Below are 22,234 nucleotides of genomic sequence, written 5' to 3'. Positions count from 1 at the left end.
CTGTGGAATGTCGATCCTCTGCACCAACTCAGGCTTGACCTGCTGTTTAGATATGTGTCAGCAGCTTGTGAGGGGGAAAGCTTGGCTGGGGTAGTGGCTGACAGCATCACACATTTCTGTAAAACACTAAAATGTGATTATGTGTCTGTCTCCCTTTGATCAGAATCAAAAGGGATCCTGCAAGGATTATGGCATCTACTCTGTGTCCCCTACAGCACTGGGCAGCAGGCAGGCAAGCAGACAGGGTCCAGTAGCAGCCAGTAGGTGCAGAACTGACGTGATCTGCTCTGATGGGATGAAGGACTTTAATTGCATGCCGAGCAGAAGCTGGAGGGTGACCTGATGAGGTTGCGGCTGCAGAGGAACAAAGAGCCCCAGCAAGATTTGACATAAATTAGTACTTATTTGTCCAATCTCTTTTCAACATATTAAAACCACAGTAATCCAAAGGAAAATTAAATTAACTGCTTCTGCCGGGAAACAAGGAGGCAGAAAAAAAGGAAGGGGGGGATTAGTCTGGAGTTTACGGTTGACGCGCACAGTGATATGAGGAGAGAAAACAGTTAGGAAGCCTGTTCAGGGTGATTCTTTACTGACAACTACAGGTTCGCTTCATCAGGGGTCAGTCCACGCTCGACTGTCCTTAAAACTTACTGTAAACATTAACTACCAGCAACATTAACCCTAACATTAACACACACGGACAGACAATCACAGAATACCCAAAGCACATTCTATCCAAAAGCCAGATGATATTTCAGCATGTTTAAAACACAAGAATCCAGAATATAATTTTTTTTTAATTCATTGTTCTTGTGACATGTCTTTATGGACTGAGCAAGCATCTTTTCATTCCCATTGACCTCAGATCTTGCAGCAGCGTGGGACTTTCGGGAAGAGGCCGAATCAGTCAGGTGAACAATCAATCTCCTCTAACCAGCTCTTTTCATGACGCAACCAAATAACATCATTCATCGGTGTGGTATTTTCTATCACAGTATTTATGGAGCCTCATTTCAAATGCCAACACAACCCCACCTCCTACATTTGATTTTTCATTAAGGCTTAAATAGTTAAGGGGAATACAAGACGGAGATGGTATGGACATGCTTCCTTCATCATCGTCATCATTTATTGCACTTTATTTTATTTTCCTAAATTAAAGGGACAGTTAACCCCAAAATCAAAAATATATATTATCCTCTTTCCTGTAGTGTTGTTCATCAATCTAGTTTATTTTGGAGTCAGTTGCTGAGTGTTGGAGATATCGGCCGTAGAGATGTCTGCCTTCTCTCCAATAAAATGGAAATAGATGGCTTATGATACTCAAAGCGCCAAAAAATACATAAAAAAGAACTTCAACAGCAAATGTCTCTTTCCAGAAATCATGATCCAATTACTCAAGATAATCCACAACCTTACTATTTTCTTTTTATTGAACTCCACCCATCAACCGTATCACTGCGCAGAAAGAAGCGTGCATCTACTCATGGACAAGAGGCTTGTGACAGTGTGAAATGCATGGCGCCCGCCTCGGCTGAGCTGTAGTTAACTTTAGGGTACTAGGTGAGCTGGAAGTAGCTCTCCAGCTTAATATACAGTGGCAGGTGTAGTTTGGTAGAAAGAAAATAGTTCCTACATGAAACTGCTCACAACAAGGTCTGTGTATTACCTTAAGTAATCAGATCATGATTTGTGAAGAGAGACATTTGCTGCTGAGGTTTATTTATGTATTTTTTTTAGAGCGCAATCAAATTCCATTACACAGTAAATGAAAGATGGCGGATGTCTCTACGGCCGATACCTCCAACTGTCCCTTTAACGTGCCAAACGATAGACTGTAGTTAGATGTCTGACTCTCAGACATACTTTAACAGTTAAATATAAATATGGGTTGTACCACGCCTGCTTGGAGAATACTGTTTCATATAAGCAGAAATAGCATTAACACTTCTGAGGCAGATAATTTACTCATGCATCTGGAAAGTCACTTAGAGGTCAGTTTCCTATTCACTGACAATGATTCAGTCTCAACAAACTGCTTCTAAGTTTTGTGGAGTGCTTTGATAAATTAGAATCTTGACTAAATTCAGTTGTGTGTTCTGTTTGGACTTTCAGCTCCAGCTGTAAAAGGGAAAGTTAATAGGGGGCAAGGTCCATGGCCGTGGTCGACACACTGTTAATAGAGGAATTCTTCTCAGTTGAAAACAAACACATTCATTATCATGGATGACGAAGGAGCCTGTTAATGTTCCCTGGAGGGTGGGTGGCAAATTCAGTGGATATTAGACATGGTACTTCAATACCGTATATCATCTTAGTCTCTGCATGCTGTCACCTCAGCAAGCAACTGTATACCTATTTATATCACAACATACTGCAAGAAATATCTCCTCATGTTTATTTTTTTAATAGACCTGACAGAAACAGTCCATCAGCTGTACCCCCCCCCCCCCCCCCAACCCCCAAACTCACCCCCCCACAAAAAAACACAAACTATTATCACAGTTAATAAAATTCGATTTATTGAACAATGTTGGCAATGACTTCAGTTTCATCCACAACCAACACTTCACTATATATTTACAACACATTAACTTGAACTGTTGAACTGTCCATATTTTGCAATGGACGACTTCATTTGAACTCACAATCATACACAGTTAAGTAGTCATTTGCATAGATAGTCTGGAAACAAAAACTTCAGCAATCTCTCTTCACTGTGGCTTATTATTTGTAGTACAGTTTAGAATACTCACTGGTTATACATTTGTCTCTTCAGAAGATGTAAAGGGTTTATTAATAGTTCTATGCCAAAATAAATTTAACTTCAAGTACCATTGCAGTAGTTATTAAGATTTGTAGTAGCAGACGTGTGATTCTGAGCCCTCTGGTTCCAGTCTTTGGGATTCATAGATGAGGAAAACAAATTCAGTCACTGGCTCACAGAACAGAAGAGTAAATGAACCTTTTTAAACCCTTTTCAACCCTCCTCGTTACACACTCTCACTTGCCAGTCTGATCTTGGGTAAGAGCTTTAAACAATTTCTTCTGTTTCGCTATTCCTGGATCAGTTCTGTTGTTCATTTTTCACCCAGTCTTGCCATCCGCCCGGATAATGTTGAACACTGGAATGGAGAAAAAAAGGAAGGAAGTGCATGAAATGTTGCATTAAAGGAGGTGTGTAAAAAAAATAAACTGCATTAATATTTGACTTTACTGAATAACATAGTAGAATGCTGTGTTTATGATTTCATTGTTTGCCTTATGATTTAGGAAGCTTTTTTTTTCTACTTTACAGACAAATACTGGTTTATTTTCTTGACTGTTGTATTTGCTTGCATCTTTTGTTGTTGTATCGCTGCTGTTTTGTTTTATTGTGTAAAAGAGCACTGCATGATGCCTTGGTATTATGCAAGAACAGGTCCATAACCTCAAGCTGATGAAACTCAATGCTGTCTCATGAGAAAATATAAGTCAGACATAACATTAAGTGATAAAAAAAAAACATGTACTGGTACTCTGCCCTTTGCTCAGACTGGGAAAAAAAACTTTTAACAAGAAACAAGAAGTCTTATTCAATGTTTGCTACCCATGACTACAATATTCAATGATTTGTTTGATAATGAGGTGAGAAGTTATGATTCAGATTGACAGATAAATGCCAAGGAAACATGTCTCACTCTTTGTATCCCAGCGATGTGGCTGTATCAAGGGCAGTCTTGCTCCTGACTCCTGCCAGACAGGTGAACACAACGTTATCTGTCTGCTGGGGCATTTCACCTCCATACTTTTCGTTGAACTCTTCAGGACCCAGCTGGAGGGCGGTGTTCACCTGTCCCACTGCAATGACAAAGGAGCACAGAAAGGTCAAGTATGACCAGTAGTACTGTAAATGTGCACTATTAGGTTAAACAAAACTTTGGTGGGTCTGGTGCTTCTGGGAACTGTTGTGTCAAAGTAATACACAGGATTATCTTAGGTATGTTAACAATGAGGCATGTTGGGAGGCTTGTCCTCCCTCATAAAGTTTAAGTTGTCTGCTGGTGTGATCTGTGTTTAAATCTTTTACATTTTACTGGAAATGTTATGATGAAGCAACTTTTCAATTAAATAACCTCGCCACAAACAATGTTTGTTGTTATTGTTTTCTAAAGTTTGTGCATGTGGTTTAAAGTTTGTACATCTGTGACCTTAAATGATCTATGAGTGTTAGGGGGCCCTCTAGGATCAGGGAACTGGAGTGCTAAAACTAAAGTTCTGGGATTTTTGGGGATTTAGGTTAGTTATGTTTTAGGTCAAAATATCATCTCTGTCTTCTTCTTTTATATCTATTTCCTTGAGAACAGATTTCATTTATAGTTTATCAATTAACGTATAACAGCAAAAGTAGGCTATTGCATTGGACAACATGTTCAACCAACATGCACAAATCTGTGTTCATGTACTGTGCAGGCTTACAAATATTTTATTATATATGTAAGGGCTGCAATCATAAACAAAGACAGAGCAAACTCAGCAGACTTGATATGTTTTGGGACATTCACAGCTTTGTTTATGACCTGCAGAAAACAGAATTACTTGGAAAGGTAATACATTTGTAGTCTTGAGGGCTGACAGGAGGGTCTGGTGTTTCATCACTTCCAAATTAGCCAATAGTTTCAGTTTATAATAAGAACAGCAGCACTTACGAGGAACGTTAATTGACCCGGGGATGAAGCCGTACTCCCTGAGCTCCCACGGCTCTCTGACATCTATAACTACAGCTTTCCGCCCAGCCAGGAGCTGCTTCAACTGGTCATAACTCACATCTGTGCTCGGTGGCGCTGAACTGAACCTGCGGAGCAGCAGCTCTGTGGCTGAAAGCAAAACACACAACATGCATTCATACACATGAACAGTTTCAAAATATGACAGTGAGTCAACTGGCTGACATTCACAAGGACAGTACGCTCACTTTTGCAACCGTGGTGAGTGTTGATATGGCTGGACACACAGCTTCGTCCTCCCGGGACGGAAGCCCCGGGTAGGACGGTGCTGTTCCACAACAGCCGCGGAAGGACTCCCGCAAACCTCCAACACCGTATAAGAGCCATATGCGACGCCCTAATACACACTCTATATCAACACTTTGTCAACATAAACGCAAAATTACAAATGACGCAATAGTAGGCTACTGCGTACGACAACTAATGGAACTCTCGCTAGCAGCGCTTGCGCTTACCCAACAATGACTTACGCGTGCGCAGAAGTACGGATCACCTAAAGGACAAAATACTCTCTCCTCTCACCTCTTATAAAACGTAAGTCATTGACCTAATATTTCAAAGGTCAAATCATTATCAACACAAATAATCACCAAGGACCCCAAGTATCCAGAAAAATAAATATCAACAAAATATTATGTGATGCATTTATAGTCCTGGGAAAAACGGAAAAATAACAATTAGGCGTCTGTCCTCATCTGACCATACAATTTCCCCCATATGCAGAAGTAACGCCACCACTTCCGCTTTCCCGACAGTTTTATAGTTTGTTGGCAAAGACAGGGCCTATCATAAACTACACCATCTAAATAAATGCTAACAATTAGAATATTGAATTTTGAAATAATGTTTGTTGTTGATAGCTCTTATATCACATCATATACACATATAGACTTAAGGTAAAACATGTAGTTGAACAAAGTAGGACATCTTAGTATTTTTAACACCTCTCTATATTTTTAGTCTCTTTAAAACATGATCTCTGTACTGAGTTTTTGAAGCCCTCAGAGCCCGTGACACTTTAGTGTTGTTAAGATTTTCCAGTGTACCTGAATGCATCATTCGGCCATACCGAGCTGCCGTAGTGCGTCACATGTTGACAAGGCTTGCTAGTTGGTGCTACCGATAGCTTGAAAAAGATTACAAAGTCAAAGGCAAAAATGAAGAATTATTGAGATGATTGAGCCGTTTTTGTTGGTACTCTATGCTTGGCGTTGAAATGCCGTAAGGCATCCGTGTGTTGTTGGAGAAAACACACCTGTTAATGTTTTATTTATTCTGACAAGCGAATGTCGCTAGCTTGTTTGCTAGCCAGGAAGAGTTGACATCTCACTGTTGGCTTCAGGTTAGCTAACACAGTCAACATAGGAGCTAAAATAAAGAGGTAAGTTCATGCAGCTTTATCGCCAAATCTAAATGAGCAAAAGCGATTCAGTCATTGCTTAAATTTCTCTGATTAACGACATGTGGGCCTTTCATTCTCAGAAATCTGACGGCCATTGCTAATTGAGGCTTTTTTTTTAACGTGTTACTGTTAATTACTGAGAAGTTGCATTTACTACAGGGTCAGCTTTTATTTAGCTGCATTTATTTAGTCCTCAGTGACTAAATAAGTCACTTTGACAGTTACACATAAGCTGTTGTCTGGGCTTGGTAGTCCTACACAGTGGCTTATAAATGGCAACGTGATTGAGGATATGTGTCTTTTGGCTTTAAGGATCCGTGAGGGTGGTAACATGCATATGTATAGAGTTTTGAGATCCAAACTGTGTAATGTTCTTGACAGGCAAAGTTATTGACCTGACTTCAAAGCACCTGAGCAGTGATCCACCTGCTAGAGACTAGACTGAGGGCTGAGAGTGGAAAGCCCCTCTAAATGAGCAGATTGGACATGGTCCAATATCTGCTGGTGTGTGTAGGATGTTGACAGGATTGGACATAAGCACCAGCCAAATCCTGATTAAAATATCCAAGTGGTGGCCAGATTTGCTTCATTTACCAGCCAAAAAAACCCTGTGATATATTTTTCAGTGACTGGTAGATTTTGAAATCCACCAGCCACACTGGTAGGTGGATAGAAATGTTAGACAGCCATTGGTTGCATGGGACTTGCAAGTAGATTTTTTGAAATGATGAGTGTATTTCATGATATAGTAATTAGATTAGCTGAAGTTGGTTTCCATTTACATAATATTCAGTCATCGTGCAAAATAAGGAAAATATTTCACCTGAGGGTTGATGTTTTCACATGTTCTTTTTGTCAATAAAAAAGTAATATCTGTTTGTGATATAGGCAGAAATCAGCATGTTTGCCAGTTCAAATATTTCATTTTTAAGCCAATATGTGCTGATATCAATAATGCTGATATTTTTTGCATCCCTAATGAAACAGCTACAATTCTTACAGAGTTCATTAGGTCTGAGTGTAAATACCCACTGCAAAATGCCTTAAGATGGCTCACAGTCATTGATTTATTTTAGATTCAATATGCTGAATTACAAAGACAGCAACATATATGTTACTGTACAGATGCTTACAGACAGCACTGTAGCTGGTTTTCAAATATTTTTTGCTGCAGTATGTTAAATGCTCCTGCCAGTTATGGTTTAGTGCATGCTTACGTTTAGGTAGTTTAACTTTATATAGTAACACTGATGTTTGCTCTTCATCTTCCCATCCAGAGCTCCAGATGCGGCTAAAGGACCCCTTCTCTTTGAAAGCCGCCGATATGACTAAGCGGACTAATAAACCAAGGAAACCTCGAGATGAGGAGTCATCAGATGAAGTCAGTGGTAGGTCACCGAAGCAGCACAGGGCACTGGACTGTTAAAATTGGGGCTGTGAGTTTAGTTTAGCAGAGTTCTAGCACAGTGGATGGTGAATGGGATCAACTCTGTAGTAATGCTAAGCTTGGTACATATTCATATTAGTGGAATGCCGTCATACTTCATTTTTTAAAAATTCACCAAGTTCATTAAGTAATTTATAATTAATAATAATACTACTGTATAATTTGTCATGGAAAACAGCATTGGTTTCAGCTAATCAGTGATCATTTTTGTAATTTTTATCTACTTTGTAGATAATATTACAGATAAAATATGTCCTGTGAGATCTAGAAAAAAGGTCATATGTTAATGAAATTCAGTGTCTTCCTGTGGGTTGTACATATGCTTATGTAATTACATAACACCTTATGTAATTAACAGCAGGTGCTGTGCACATTTTCTCGATTTCAAAACATTGTCACTCAGATTTGGTTTCTAAAAGTGATTAGAAGGAACATTTCTTATTACAGCATATTTGGTTTTCATCAGGGTTGACTTGCCAGCATGTGAGTAAGGCAGTGGACCTGAGCTCGGTGAAGAAGTCAGTGCTCTCCAGCGTGTGGTTGGTGTGCTCTGATTGCCTGAAGGAGAGAACCATGATCGATGGAGAGCCAGCAGCATCCCATGATATCCTGGTGTGTTTAAAGTGTGGATTCCAGGTAAGAATTGTTTTATTTTTTTATTTTTCAAATGTTAAACAGCGCAAACCCAATACATGGAACACACTGGGGCTGAGCAATAAATTAGATATTAGCAATGAATGTGGGATATTCTTTTTGAATATGCAAAATTCTAGCACACAGTAATTTTATTATTATAATGTTGAGTAACAATGTCATCAGTATTATGATATCTTTAATTATTTCATGTGTATGAACTTAGTTATTTATTTACTTTTATACATATGTAAAAGGAGGCAGGTACGGTTCAGTCAGCCATCAAAACTTTCAGTGTGAAATTAACCGCCACAACCGCCACATTACAATGATTAAGATTAAGTGAATTATTGCACTAGAAATTATAAAGAGGCAAGCACACTTTTTTTCCTAATATATTTCACAAGTAGAATAAAAACTTAGTCGTTGTTTTACGTTGAAATGAATACGGATATATTTTAAGAGATATGTTTCTTTTTCCAACAGGACATAAAAAATGGTTTCTCTAAAATGTGGACTATTTAAAACATTAATTGACACACAGCTTTTGATATAGTTCGACAAATACTTTTGTAAATAAATTCATGACATAAATGCATGAATATGAACATATGGTCCACAGTGTGTTGTATATGGCTAAAAGGCTTTCCAAATATGAAGTAGTATTTTGTTACCCTAAGGTATTTTTATGCAAATTTACCGTGTGCAAATTTGGCTTTATTGAGGTGGAAATGAGCTGTGGTCTTTAAACATGGCCATGTGCGCTGTGGATATATGTTTTGCCTATTACAGAGTATTTTTAACTAAATATTTTTAAATGAAATATCTTACAGGGCTGTAACCAGTCAGCGATCCAGCATGCTGAAAAGCACCACCAAGCTTTCCATCCAGAGTCTCACTGCATCACCATCAGCTTGAGCACATGGAAAGCCTGGTGAGAAACCTCACACTGCATTCACTGTAAACTGCAATGAAAATCTCAAAATGCCAGTGTGTGTCAACTTGTGATGACACATGTCAAGATACCAGCAGTGTGGTGGTTTACATAGAACACAACAGGTGTGGGTTTCTTGATGCATGTCACACACTGTAGGCAGAGCTTGAAATACCACGTATGTATGCGCAGAAATGCACGTAAAATTTGAGCTGTGCATGTAATTGTCAGCTCTACATGCAAGGGTGAATGTAACTCGGTACAGAAACTGTTTTTTGCAAGGCTGCAAACTCTCACACACTGACAGTGAGACTCACTTAATTGACCAAACAGAAGACCTGCCCCCCTTAGATACTGTTGCTATGTCAGGCAAGATTGTCGATAAGCATCAGGCAGGCAACATAGCTTCTAGAAGCCCGGATAAGGAACTACAGTATGTGATGGAGGGATATATTCATAATGGGATGCTCGACGCTGTGCATATCCAAATATATAACTCCAGAAGTAACTTTGTGGGCAGCATGTGGCCTTACACAGATAACTTGGACAAAGGAATGTTAACCTCGATATTGTGTCATCTTAAAAACATGTCAGTAACCAGCCCGTCTTTCCTTTTCCAAATCTCTTTAATGTTAGCACAGAAATAGGGAGGAAGTAAACCTGGCTAATGTTGGTAATCTAACATTAGGCCGGCTCCTCTCGATGTGATATATGTTAGCGTGTGTCTTGCTAATATACGCTAAGATGTGACTTTATACAACACAGTTTGTCTATGAAGATTGTGGCAGTCCTTCAGCCACAACTTCCAAATTCAAAATATGGTTTTCTTTTCAACACTGGCAAGCCTAGAACATAACATATCCATGTATAAATGGAAAGGGGAAAGCGGACATAATTTTCGTCGGGTACCAAGCTTGTTGAACTATTATTGAAACACAAGGTGACAAGGGACACACTTAGAAATGAAAGAAAGACATGACCATTGATCCATTTTTTCAAGCAATACAAAACACCTTTATAAGTGATGGCGTCAGAACAGGACACTGACATAGCACAGACAGACAATACAGAGCAGCAGCTGACAACACACTGAAGTAAAACCCGTTCACACCTACGGCACTACATTTTAGATGCATGTCTGTTTGTGCTGTTATGGTACCAGTGCCCTGAGTGGCCAAAAAGTAGGAAGACTCACATTACAGCATTAACTTAACAAGTCTTGCTTAATATGTGACATCATCAGAGAAGTCCTAATATGATAAAAACGGTTTCCATATGGGTTTTCTGAGAAGCACAATGGGTTTCTGCTTAGAATGTTACATATATATATAAATATACATACTGTATATTTGAAGTAGTTTCACTGCACAGTACTGAGAAAGTCAGCTCTAATGTCATTGTTACACATTGAAAATTTCTCATTTTTTAAACTCATAAATTAAATTAATAATTTTTTTTCTTCAGGGGTTGACACAAAGGACCGACATTTGTAAACCTTACTTCTGTAGGCTCAACATATTCGTAGCTAGCCAGCTACAAGTACTGTTGGCTGTTTTTGTAGAATGTTGAACTAAAGGCACGAGTGAATCAGTATGTTAGTAACTTTTTGTTGCCTTGGGCCATGAGGCCATGGTTAATGCCCAACCCTGATTTCACACCATTATTAGGTCCGATTGTGTGTATAAATGGTTTTCCACTCAAACCAAGTATTTCTGTTCTCAAATAATGGTTTATTTCAACAATAGTGTTTGAGGGTTTTTAAATTCCACAATACCTTAAACCTTTTCTGTGTCTGTCTGTGAACCTGTCTCATTGTAACAGGTGTTTTGAATGTAATGAGGAGCTCTCCACTCACTGCAACAAGAAAGCTTTGGCTCAGACCCTGGACTTTTTACAAAAGCACTCCATCAAGGCGACTTCAGGTAAGGTGTTTGGCAACATCGTGGAGGTCTGTCCCCCTGCTGATGAACAAAAAGCTTTTATAATACCCATACATCTTCACCAAGTTTTAGCAAGACTGAAGTCACTTCAGTTGGAGTTCCTTTCATTTAGAGACCTTGTCAGTTAAAGAGGAGAAAACGACTGGCCTTGGACACAGACAACTTGTAATGTATTCAGATATGAATGGCACATAATTCAGTGTAATTGCACTGGTGAACCTTAAACAAGGGGGCTGCATGCTTGATGTTGTAGTGTCCACAGAGCTATGCATTAGAAGCTAGCAGCACAATAACACCAAATACCAGAGTAGTGTCTGTCTTTGGGCAGGCAAAGTGACCTGTAATGCAGATGAATGGACTCACCTGGTCACATACAGAAGGTTACAATGTGCTATTGTCAGCATTTAACCTATTTACAAGGGAATGGCTGCAGTACACTTACTCCCCCTGGTGGCAGTGGTCATCTGAATCCCTGGATTCAACCTGACAGTGTTGAGACAGCAACATGTGCATTATCAAGCAACATCGCAGTGTGACATGTGAGACCACTCTGTGTTTCGGGCATTATTTCTTAAGGGTGCAACTTCTTCTCCTTTGATTTATGAAGCTGCTTAGGGCTTGTGGAGCCCTTTTCTTGCCTTCATATGGTCATGAAATTAGAATTTATCTCTTACACTGAAGAGCAGGGATTGGGATTGTAAGGACTCTATTGATACCAATACTGCTTATCAATGCTGATACTTATCTATACTCTTACTGATACTACTCTCCATCATTTTGTGCAAAAACTAAAGACATCACATGAAGGATGTGAAAAGATCTGGCAGTTATTTGATCATCACTTTATTTTTGGAGATAAAAGTAATTAAATTTCCTGAGTTTCCTTTTATGAGGGATGAGCAGTTACAAAAAATGTCTGGAGGTGATTTGCCTTAATGCTGCTTTACTATCAGAAGCTAAACTTGAACAGAATTACAAACTGCCAAAGAACTATAGTCCTTGAGCTTCTCAGAAGCTAACTCAAACAGATAACTAAGAACATTAATGTTAATAAAATTTGAAAATTTGTCATCATTAGGGGACAGATAGCAATTTAAAAATGCCAGCTATGTTAGAATGAATAAATAGATAAGATGAGACTTTAATTTATCCCAACCTACAGCGGGGAAATTCACATGTTACGGCAGCTCAAGAGTCAGAAGCAGAGAGAAAAAAAGTGATGTGAGTGCAAAAAAGAATAAAATATTTTTAAAAGAATTTGATAAAATAAGATAAAAATAAAACAATTGTTACATAAATATCAAAAGCAGAACTTATTGTCCAGAAGTTTTTCAATGTTTCGGCACTGACCAGTCAGGAATTGGTAGCAGTTAAGTGTCTGTTCTTGATACCCATCTCGAAGTGCAACAACACTAAAAAGTAAAAAGAAACACATCACAAATATATTGCACATGACTTGAATTTGATGATTTTTCAAGTTAAATGCTGGAGAAATTGAGAATTGTGTAATGCTCATGCTGATATTTGACTGCCTGGCTGCCTACTTTCAGTCTTATGTCCTCTCACCTCACTCAGACCACCTGAGCCCTCCTCACCCAGTCACTCAACCATATTGATATGACTCATCCACCCCCTTTCCATGCTTACGCTCTCATACACCGTCTGTTCTTGCCTCCACGTTCCTCTTCTTCGTGCTGGCATGCTGAGAGGCCTCTTAACAGGCTGTGGCTGATCAGGGTGGTGGGCATCGCCACTTTCGGTCTCACTGGCCACTTCAGCTTAGCCCAGTGGCCAGAGGCCAGCCGCCCAGGCCCAGCCAGGCTGGTCCCCCATCAGTCTCTCAGCCACAGCGTCAGAGTTGCAGGATTGATGCTGCAGCAATCCCCCACCCTCACCCCCACCCTGCACATTGCATGACTGCACATATTAGCGGAATTAGGCGCTTGAGCGATGCTTCCCGGCTGGGTTCCCTGAAGAACAAGAGCAGCTGCGTGGGGTTCAGCCACTGCTCTGTCGTTCTTTGTCTTTCCATCGCTATCTGTTTCTGTCCCTTGCTTCCTCTGTGGAGCCGCTGTACGTCTCACCACCTCTGGGCCTGTGCGCTGCACTAGTGGGAGCCAGGGTCCTCAACAAGTCAGAGCGACACGAGCCTAACAGCTGGAGCGCACTAACTCTCAGCGGAGATCCACATACGCAGAATGTTGAAATGAATGTTTAACTCATGCAAATGCACTATGTTATTTAGATCAGCGTTATGTGTTTGTTGGCCACTACAAATGATCTTAGTAATACACTTAGTTGAATTCTCACAATGTTTTATTTCCAGCAGAGAGCACAAGCTCTCCCTAGAACAGAATCTGAATAACTTTTATCTGCCAGGTACATTACATACCTGAGGAATTTGCAGATTCTTTGAGTAAAATGTTTTTTTAGAGGGCCTATAGTTTGTCTTACTCGGCTACACCCACGCACAAAGAGTTTTAGGGACAAACAGGACCTCACAAGAATTAACAAAAGTATTTAGAAATTAGGCATACTGTACAAACTTGCACATTTCCAGTTTCCAATTTCCATCTCCATCACTCTTAACAAACGCATTCTTTCAAGTTTAATTTCCCCTAACATTCTTTCCATTCCACGTTGTCCTTTCGCAGCGAAGCAGTTTCTTTATCACAATTTGTAGTTTTTGAAGACAAACTCATTCATGCCAGATCTGGAGTTATCAGCAGAGATGGCTGCGGATGTGTGTGTTTTATATGTCTGTGTATTTGTGGAGATGCCCTTTAGTGGACATGGTACCAACCATGGGTCCACGCTGGTGGGAAATGATCTGCCGAGCTGGGCAGTCGCTTCCTACAGCTTTCCCCTTTGCCTCTTTAAATTACCTGTCACTATTCCTGCCACCCAATTGTTCCACACCGGTCGGCCAAATGGGTTTAGAGGCGGGCAGCCATTGTTGCAGCAAAATAGGCGGTTGTTGTCTGTTGAGGGGCTTGTGAAATTGCATTTCAGCATGAAGGCCATGTTTTCAGGAGAAGCTGCTGTTGTACTGTTTTTTCCTATAGACCCCAAGCACAAAAGAGCCCCAGCAAGGATTTTTTTTTTAGAATCTATAATAATTTTGTACAACAACAGCTCAGGGTAGAAAGAAAGTCGATTAACTGTGCTCTCTCACCATCAAGGCCTTCAGCTCAAGTACCAGAGTCCCAGTAAAAAGCAAATTGACCTCAGGGAGCTAGACTCCAGCTTGTAACACAGCTGGGGAGTCTTTGTGGCGCAAATTAAAATGTTGGTTCTGAATAGGCATCGGAGCTTGTTTCTCATTGAAATCTGTCCGCTCTGTCTTGTTTTATGGTACTGATTGTTATCAACTGCTTTATTACTGTATCATTATATTACCACACTGTGTAAAGTATTTTCATTTCAAAACTTAAAGAATTTGTTATACAATTTATTTGGCTCAATGCTATTCGGTAGTTCTATTTTAAAAGTTGATTCTCTGTGTCCTCAGTACATTTAGGCATAGTTGATAGAATCATGATAAATTAAATTTCTTGGATTCCTGACATTTTGTTGGTTGGGCAAAAATATTTTTGAATAAAGGCAGTGTCTATCTATATTTAACAAAGGGTCTGGCCCATCTTTCAAGTAAATTTGTGGCATAAAGATAATAAGGAAAAAAGGAAAAATGTGCATTAAGTAAAGCTGGGCCAATTGGCTAAAAAAAACAATATCTCAATTTTTTCAGCCTATTTGCAGTATATACGCTTTTAAGGTCAGTGTGTAGGCTTTAGGTAGATCTTGGCAGAAATGGTATATAATGTTCATAAATATGTTTTATAAAAAAAAATTAGAATTGCATTTTCATTATTTTATCCTTACCTTATAATGAGCGGTGACATATGGAGCAGGTCCTCTACCACAGAGTTCGTCATGTTTTTTCTACAGTAGCCTACAATGGACAAACAGAACACTGGCTCTAGAAAGGGCCATTTGCATTTTCGTGTCGGCCACTACAGTTCTACATGCCTTGTACACAGGAGAAGTTTCACTTCTGCAGCCTCACTGCTAAATGCCACGAAATCCTGCGCACTGGAACTTTAGAAATCTTCCATGTTAATTATTTTCTCCAAAATGACTTTGCAAAGGTATTGGTTCTTTTTTTTTCTTCATCCAAAATATAATTTTGGTGATATCAAACCACAAAAACGCTTCGTGAAATGTTATTAGGCACTTACTTATTTATATTTTTATGTCCAAGCTCCATTGAGCACAAGGCAGAATTGTGTAAAATCAGGCCCTGCATGGCTATTGTTGTTTTTCAGCTTCCTCTCAAACTTGTAGAATTGTTCTTTTCCCTCGTTCAGTTCCCTCTTTTCCAAAACACAGTGAGAGACCGCTATTGACAGCATTGAAGGACACAGTTGAGTTGCAAAAATGTGGCAAGTGTGCGTTATCCCTATAATTCGTCTGTCGTGCACACACACATACACACTCAGCTACATGTTCACCTACATACATAACTAATAAAGAAGCATCCAAGCACAAATGTTAAATGAGCTGGCTGTTTTTCAATGTTGAAAAAACATGAATACTTATGTATTTATTTGTTGCGTCACTTTGATGGCTTTATTTATATGACTTAACTTGTATTTTATAGGAAAACCTCTGCTTGGCACACTTACTTTAAATGTTGTAACCTTAGAAGTACACCTTTTTGTTAAAATAAGTAAACCATACAATTAGTCTTTTTTTGTTGCTGAAATTCATTTCAAATTTTAAGCCAAACATGTCATTTATATTTTTAGCTCCCAGTTTAATGAATGGAGTGCCATCATGGTAGGAAGGATATTACATGCCTGTATGAGGGATATTCATATTCTATTTGTATGCTGTGGCTGATTGACTCTGATGTGAGAAACTAAATCTACATGTTTAAACTCACTTCCAACAAAAAATAGTTTAAGAAAAAGTTACATGTCCAGTTTTGCTCTTGGGCTCAATTTCTTGAGATTGATATCTTGATTGACTTGTCCTCCTCTGACAGACTTTGGCAAAAGGCTGAAGTAGAATGAAGTAGTATTGTTGTATGATCACTGCACCTTTATTCACCTGATTTTCTGCCTCTGGTTGTTGGTTTTAGAAACAGGAGTCTTTAGTTTGCTGTCAGTTTAGCTCAGCCGACTCAGTAGCCAGTAAGATGCTTGTCCCCTGGTGGTGCTTTCATGGAGGTAATCAAGGGTGATCCTGTCTTTATTCCCACCACCGCACATGAAAGTAGGCCAAATAGTGGGTAGCAAAAGCTGTGTGTGTGTGTGTGTGTGTGTGTTTGTGTGTGTGTGTGTGTGTGTGTGTGTGTGTGTGTGTTTGTGTATGTGTGTGTGACTGTAAGTAACATGGCACTGGGTTCTCTTGGCCTCAGATGGCAAGGAAACAGGCTTTTCGTGCCCTGCAGTCACAACAAATTAGTGAATTAATAAGACATTTGGTGTTGCCTGACCTTCCTCTTGACTGCCTGCTCTGCATGAGGGGAGCCGGCCTTCAACCTCCACACTGCTGCATTGTGAGTGAACACAGAGGCATGAAGCCCACTGGCCATAGGATTTGACGATCTCTCGGTCCAACTGTGAACCAGATTAGGAAAAAGCCACTCAAAAAAGCTTTTTTTAAAAAAAAAAAAAATAATAATCGAGAGATCGTCAAATCCTATGGCCAGTGGGCTTCATGCCTCTGTGTTCACTCACAATGCAGCAGTGTGGAGGTTGAAGGCCGGCTCCCCTCATGCAGAGCAGGCAGTCAAGAGGAAGGTCAGGCAAGTGGCATTGAAAAAAAAAACATTCATTGTTTGTTAGATCTAGAGCACAAGCATACTTTTTGTTTATTGATTCATGAGCTTAATTGTTCTTACATGAGGCCTGGTGATGGCTCTGCTTCAGCTTGTCAAAATGCCAAAACAATGCAAACAAATGCAAGACAAAGCAGTATGCCTTTTGAAAGATTTCAGTTAGGCTTTTGTGGATTTTTTTTTGTTTTATTGTAGAAAGTAAACAAGGCCCGCATTTCTTTGTGTATCTCTTGTGTGAAAAAGAACAGGGAGTGCAGGAGGTGTTGGTGTACATGCGTGCATGTGGACAATCCTAAGCACCGTGATGCTTTCCTCTACCCTGGGGAAAGGCTCCACAGTGTCACTGCTGCCCATACTCGGTGGCTGAGCAAGGAGGGCCAGGTGGTGGTGCCGAGTGCAGCACAGTCAAGCGTGGACGCAGCGCATGCTGACATTTGCCTTCGCTGACTGCTGCAGGGAGAGGAAAAATCTGCTTTTCCATATGCTTGTGCTCGTTGCAACCCTTCCCTCCACCCACTGCCTCCCTCCATCCCACTGCCCCGTTCTGCCCCCCCTCTCCCCAGTCTCAACCAGATGGCTCCCTGAACATTGTTTACCTTGGGTGACGGTCCCAGATGCAGAGTGTGTCCATCGGCATCCCCATTCCGCCCAGTTAGTTTCCTCATTCCTCTGCTCCCTCTTAGAGGAAGTGCCAGTCGCAGCTCTTACACTCAAATTACATGAAGTCTGTTGATTTTGTGGATCCTCTCACAAACAGCACAAGTAAACACACTCATTTACACACTCCTTCTCTCTCTCAATGACTTTCTCTTTTGCTCATCTGTTCACACTTGCATTATCACATCTCTTCACACCTTTGCAGGCTCACACCAAATCCTGAAATACACAGATTGTTTTCCTGATCGGGGCTTCAGTCATTCCCCATCTTCACTTGTTTTCCGTGCATTGTGCGCGTTGACATATGGGAGCTCCCTTATGGCTGCATATTGAAGATGGAAATAGGCCTCCAGATGTTGCCAGTGTGGAGGGCCAGATGCATTTAGCACCACTGGGTGGAGTGCCACTAAAGCATGTCGTCCCGACAAGCTGAACCTCGCCCCTTTGTCCCCAAACTAAGAGACAAGCCTAAAAGTGCTCTTTAAAAAAAAAAAGTTTTGAACATTTTTCAGTCAGAGCAATGTTAATTTAAATCAATACAGCTGATGCAGCCAAGAAAAGCTGAGCACTGCGGACCCACCTGAAAGAGACTATGTATGTGTGTGTGTATGTTCAAGTCACTGTGATTTTTCTTCAAAAATCTATTGAACAGAAAAGTTGCCCTTTTACCTCCATTCCTTTGAGTAAAATGTGATTTAGTACAAAAATGCAAATTGCCAGGCCACAAGTGAAAAGCCCACGGTTCACATTCCTGCAACTGTGACCAGGGCACTGCCGCTTATGTCCTTGGCCTTGAAGAGGAAAAGCTCAGGGAGTAGCGGCCAGCAGTGGAGTTACCACTGATGTAGGTTGAATAGGTTTTTCAATAAATGTGCAAGGAGTGGTTCTATTAATTGAATAAATCCAAGGGCAAGGCCATTGTATATTGAGGAGAACGCAGAGAGTAAAGGTGCAGGTTATTATGATGATTATGACGGTTACAGTTCAATTGAATTTCCTTAGTTTGGACATAAGCGGGTTCAGGCCAGCGACCTCGCTGCCAGCCTGCTCTCTTGACTGGCTTATATGGGTGAAGTGCTCATGGACCAAACTCTTTTTGTGTTTACCAGCATTTAATTGATTTCTCTACAGCCTGTAGGCCTTAAGGTACAACCATCAGTCCCTGTAAGAAGTTGCCTTTTCTCACACTGATATGTCTTATTATTTGCTTATGACAAAGGAACTAGTAGTTTCATTTTATATAGAAAACCCATTGAATTCTTTATGGAAGTGATAGCACTTTCATCAATCATCGCAATTGTACAGCAATGATATTAATGAAAATGTTCTCCCTCCTGCGTAATTTTATATGACAGAAGCATTCAAGTATTTTTTTATGAGGTCATATGGCTATCCAGTTGTGATGGAGCAGTAACTGTTGTGCCGTCTCCTCTCATTGGTGTACTCAAGGATGCTCCAATGTCAGAGAGGTGGACTGCTCCTAAAATCTGCAACATAAAGAATCTGTCTTGACATCTCGAGAAATTTTTAAAATTGTGATTTCCATCTTCTCCAGAAAGTTCAAAATCAATCCGAACACCTTGTAATGCACTTTGGAAAATGTTTGGCTGCATTGGAGAATATACAAATTTATATTTAATGGGCTAAAACATCATGAACATGATAACATTTTACTTCTTAAAATATTGCTTAAAATAATCATGTGAAAACTTACACAATGTTGCATTCTTAATAAAAGACAGTTATTTCTTACCATTTCCTACCAAGGTAATGTCAATCAAATATAAAAAAATTGTAATATTTCTAAGTCATCCATGTGCCAGTCATTTAGTATTTAACAAGTGGTACAGCAAGCGAATGTACGTTAGAGGTGTATGCGTATACATTTGATTGATTTCAGCAGACAATTTGTGTAAAATGTAATTTATACAGGAAAATCATCCACTGTCTGCTCTGCACAGCTTCAGGACTTCTCACTTGTTTTCTTATTAATGCTTCATGTAATAGAACCTTCCTTGTTTTTCCACTTATATCCAGATCAAATCCAGCTGAATTAGAAGTGATCTTTTTTGTTCATTTTTTATTTTACCTACAGTATATATGTTGGAACCTATGCAGTTCTTGTGGCAGGCCAGTCACATATTGTAATATGTTAAATATTTGATCTCATAACTTAAAAAATAAGCAAGTCAAATTGACATTGTTATCGTGAGCATGTTTTAAACTATTTTCATTGAAGTTGCTGCAACCATTCTGTGGAGTTTTACTCCGTTTTTTTAAGACATCCTTCTTTAAAATGAAGAAAACTCTGTCCATCTGTCTGTCTGTCAGCATCCATTTTTCTCCTCGATGGGTTGTTCAATCAATCTGTAATTTCGCAGGGGCATAGAGAATTGCCACAGGTAGAGACTGACGAAGCTCTTTGCCTCCTTCATCCACTGCCTGTGCCCTTTTTGTGTAAAGAATACTTCAGAAATAACATTGACTTGCTTCCTCTCCTGCCTGTGGAGTCAATGTGTGAAAACATGGACAGCGCCACTCTCCTTTTGCAACCCACATTCGTCGTCAGAGGTGGAATTGTAGTTTGAATGACAGAAATAGAGCCCTTTATTTTTATTCTTTCACAGACTGTTGTTACAAAACCTGTTGTTACAAAGCAGTTTTTTTAGTCTGTTTATTTGCTTTTTTTTGCCAAAATCTGTACCAGTATATAGGTCTGTGGTCTGCACACAGCTGTGGTGCACAAATCTCCTGAAGTCTGCGTGTAGTTGCAGTGCACATATCTCTTGGTATGGACTAGTTTCTGAAAGATCAGGGGGACCATGTATTATTGTACTGAGCTTGTCATTCATCATGGAGTCTGATATTCTGCATGAAGCTAAAAGTTTTTTTTCATTTTAATGGGCATGAGCCAACTGTGCATGCAGCCTGTTGCTCCTGCTATCTAAATTTTACTCCAGAAATCAATAAAATATCTCTGATTTTGATTCTCTGGATCTGTCAAATGTGTCAAATATCACATTGAGTGAACACCTCTCTGCCTCAATTAGCACCTTCTAACTTATCTTGCATTCATTGCTTCACTCGTCTCCCGCCCTTTAAATCCATTAGCACCACTTCCATTTCTTTATTCTCTCTGAACGTAGTGTCATAGCGTGTTCACACAGAGACATTTTTACCTCAACAGCAACTGCCAATTTTTACATGGAAAGCATTGAGGAGTCTTGTTATTATTTATTGAAGGCTTTAGAAGTGCATTAGTCTTAAATTAATATTAACTTTGTGAACCCTTTAAGACATCCATATATCATCAAGACTGCATTACAAACTTGTTTCATCTCTGAAACTCTGTTACAGCTAAATTTGGAGTAGTGTTTCTCAGTAGTGTGTCTCATTTTTTTAAAGGTGATATCTCAAGAAGGCCTTTTGAGAATATCTTCAAATTTGACACAAACCTCCACTTGCACCCAAGAATTAGCTGTTTGGAACTTGGTGGTCAAAGGTCAAAGGTCAAGGTCACTGTGACTTCACAAAACATGTTTTTGGCCATAATTCAAGAATTCATACACTGATGATGTCAGAATTTCACACAGATGTCTCATAGGATAAAATAATTAAGTGACGGCAATATATATCTGAAGATCAAAGGTCAGCCTCACTTTGACATCGTAATGTTTTGCAGAAACACATTTCCTAGCCATTTCATCACAATTGAGGAACAGAAGGGGAGACATTTGTTCAGATACACAATTGGTGATGATAAACTTAGATGTCCAAATTCTGCTGATTGTGTAAATCTGTGCTGCTAGGGGTAAGATGTGTTTGACGCTTCCATGTTTTCACAGACTCTACTTTGGCTCACTGGCAAAAAAAAAAAAACGAAAGGAGATATCCATAACTTGTTGCACATAACTTACATCTTAAAGTGGATGTAACTTTGCATATCTGCTGAACATTATGATACTCAGAGAACAGTTAAGAGTTTTGGAGAATGTGAAATATCCATTATCTGTTGAACAGTGAGAGAGGATGTGGCAGCAAATGGTTGATGTTTGACTTAAAGCTTTAAGCTTGCTGAGGTAAGGATTTTGGCTAAAAACTACATTATTCCTTTTAACTCAAAAAATTTAGAACCCTCTCCTACTCTAATCTCAAACTTCAGGATTCCTTACAACGTAGATAGCAAATCAGTAGCTACTAACACATGCCAGTAACACAGTTTTTGGTATTGAGTCATCATGGTGGTGGCTTTTTTGTTAACTGCTGGCACGTCATCAGCTCACACAGCTACAATACCTACTCTAGTGTGTCCCCAGCAGACTGTCTGTACGTCACTGTCAGATTCTGACCATCTGTGTCTGAGATTCTGTTAAAGGTTAGTTTTCATTGGTGATCAGGAGTAACAGCTGGCTGTGGACGGCCATCTCTGTAACCCCAGCCCCCACCCCCTCCACACTAACCAGCGGAAACTTCCACAGCTGTCATCTGCTTTCCCAAATGACCCAGCTTTCCCTCCAGCTGCCGTCCCAGCACCCTGCTCCCAGCCCCAGTCTCGCTTCAAGGCTAAGCCCAATGTTTACTGTATCCTGCCACAGTCTCAGTTTGAG

General features: G+C 39.8%; 2 protein-coding genes across 2 annotated transcripts in view; one reads left to right on the top strand and one right to left on the bottom strand.

Annotated features, from left to right (window-relative positions):
- Positions 1-2,502: 2,502 nt before the first annotated feature.
- Positions 2,503-5,240, bottom strand: tstd3 (thiosulfate sulfurtransferase like domain containing 3). Its single transcript, XM_042490182.1, has 4 exons — positions 4,958-5,240; positions 4,692-4,859; positions 3,684-3,843; positions 2,503-3,128 (listed from the first exon to the last, which is right to left on the bottom strand). The coding sequence occupies exons 1-4, from the start codon at positions 5,094-5,096 to the stop codon at positions 3,071-3,073; spliced, it is 525 nt and encodes a 174-aa protein (XP_042346116.1). The 5' UTR covers positions 5,097-5,240; the 3' UTR covers positions 2,503-3,070.
- Positions 5,241-5,875: 635 nt separating this feature from the next.
- The window catches only part of usp45 (ubiquitin specific peptidase 45), a 45,110-nt gene continuing 28,751 nt past the window's right edge, over positions 5,876-22,234 (top strand). The window contains exons 1-5 of the mRNA XM_042489707.1: positions 5,876-6,150; positions 7,449-7,559; positions 8,085-8,254; positions 9,085-9,185; positions 11,007-11,107. Of these exons, the coding sequence (XP_042345641.1) occupies positions 7,457-7,559; positions 8,085-8,254; positions 9,085-9,185; positions 11,007-11,107 (475 nt within the window). The 5' untranslated portion in view covers positions 5,876-6,150; positions 7,449-7,456. The remainder of the gene's footprint in view (positions 6,151-7,448; positions 7,560-8,084; positions 8,255-9,084; positions 9,186-11,006; positions 11,108-22,234) is intronic.

The sequence above is a fragment of the Plectropomus leopardus genome, chromosome 7, assembly GCF_008729295.1.
Source record: "Plectropomus leopardus isolate mb chromosome 7, YSFRI_Pleo_2.0, whole genome shotgun sequence".
Classification (NCBI taxonomy): Eukaryota; Metazoa; Chordata; class Actinopteri; order Perciformes; family Serranidae; genus Plectropomus; species Plectropomus leopardus.
Note: the sequence above shows the minus strand (reverse complement) of the source record. Positions and strands in the feature narration are given on the sequence as shown.

Excerpts from the sequence above, each read along its gene's own strand:
- tstd3 (XM_042490182.1), bottom strand. The coding sequence starts at position 5,096 with ATGGCTCTTATACGGTGTTGGAGGTTTGCGGGAGTCCTTCCGCGGCTG. Across the intron at positions 4,860-4,957 it reads CACTCACCACGGTTGCAAAA|CCACAGAGCTGCTGCTCCGC; the intron begins GTGAGCGTACTG and ends TTTTGCTTTCAG. Across the intron at positions 3,844-4,691 it reads CGGGTCAATTAACGTTCCTC|TGGGACAGGTGAACACCGCC; the intron begins GTAAGTGCTGCT and ends TTGTCATTGCAG.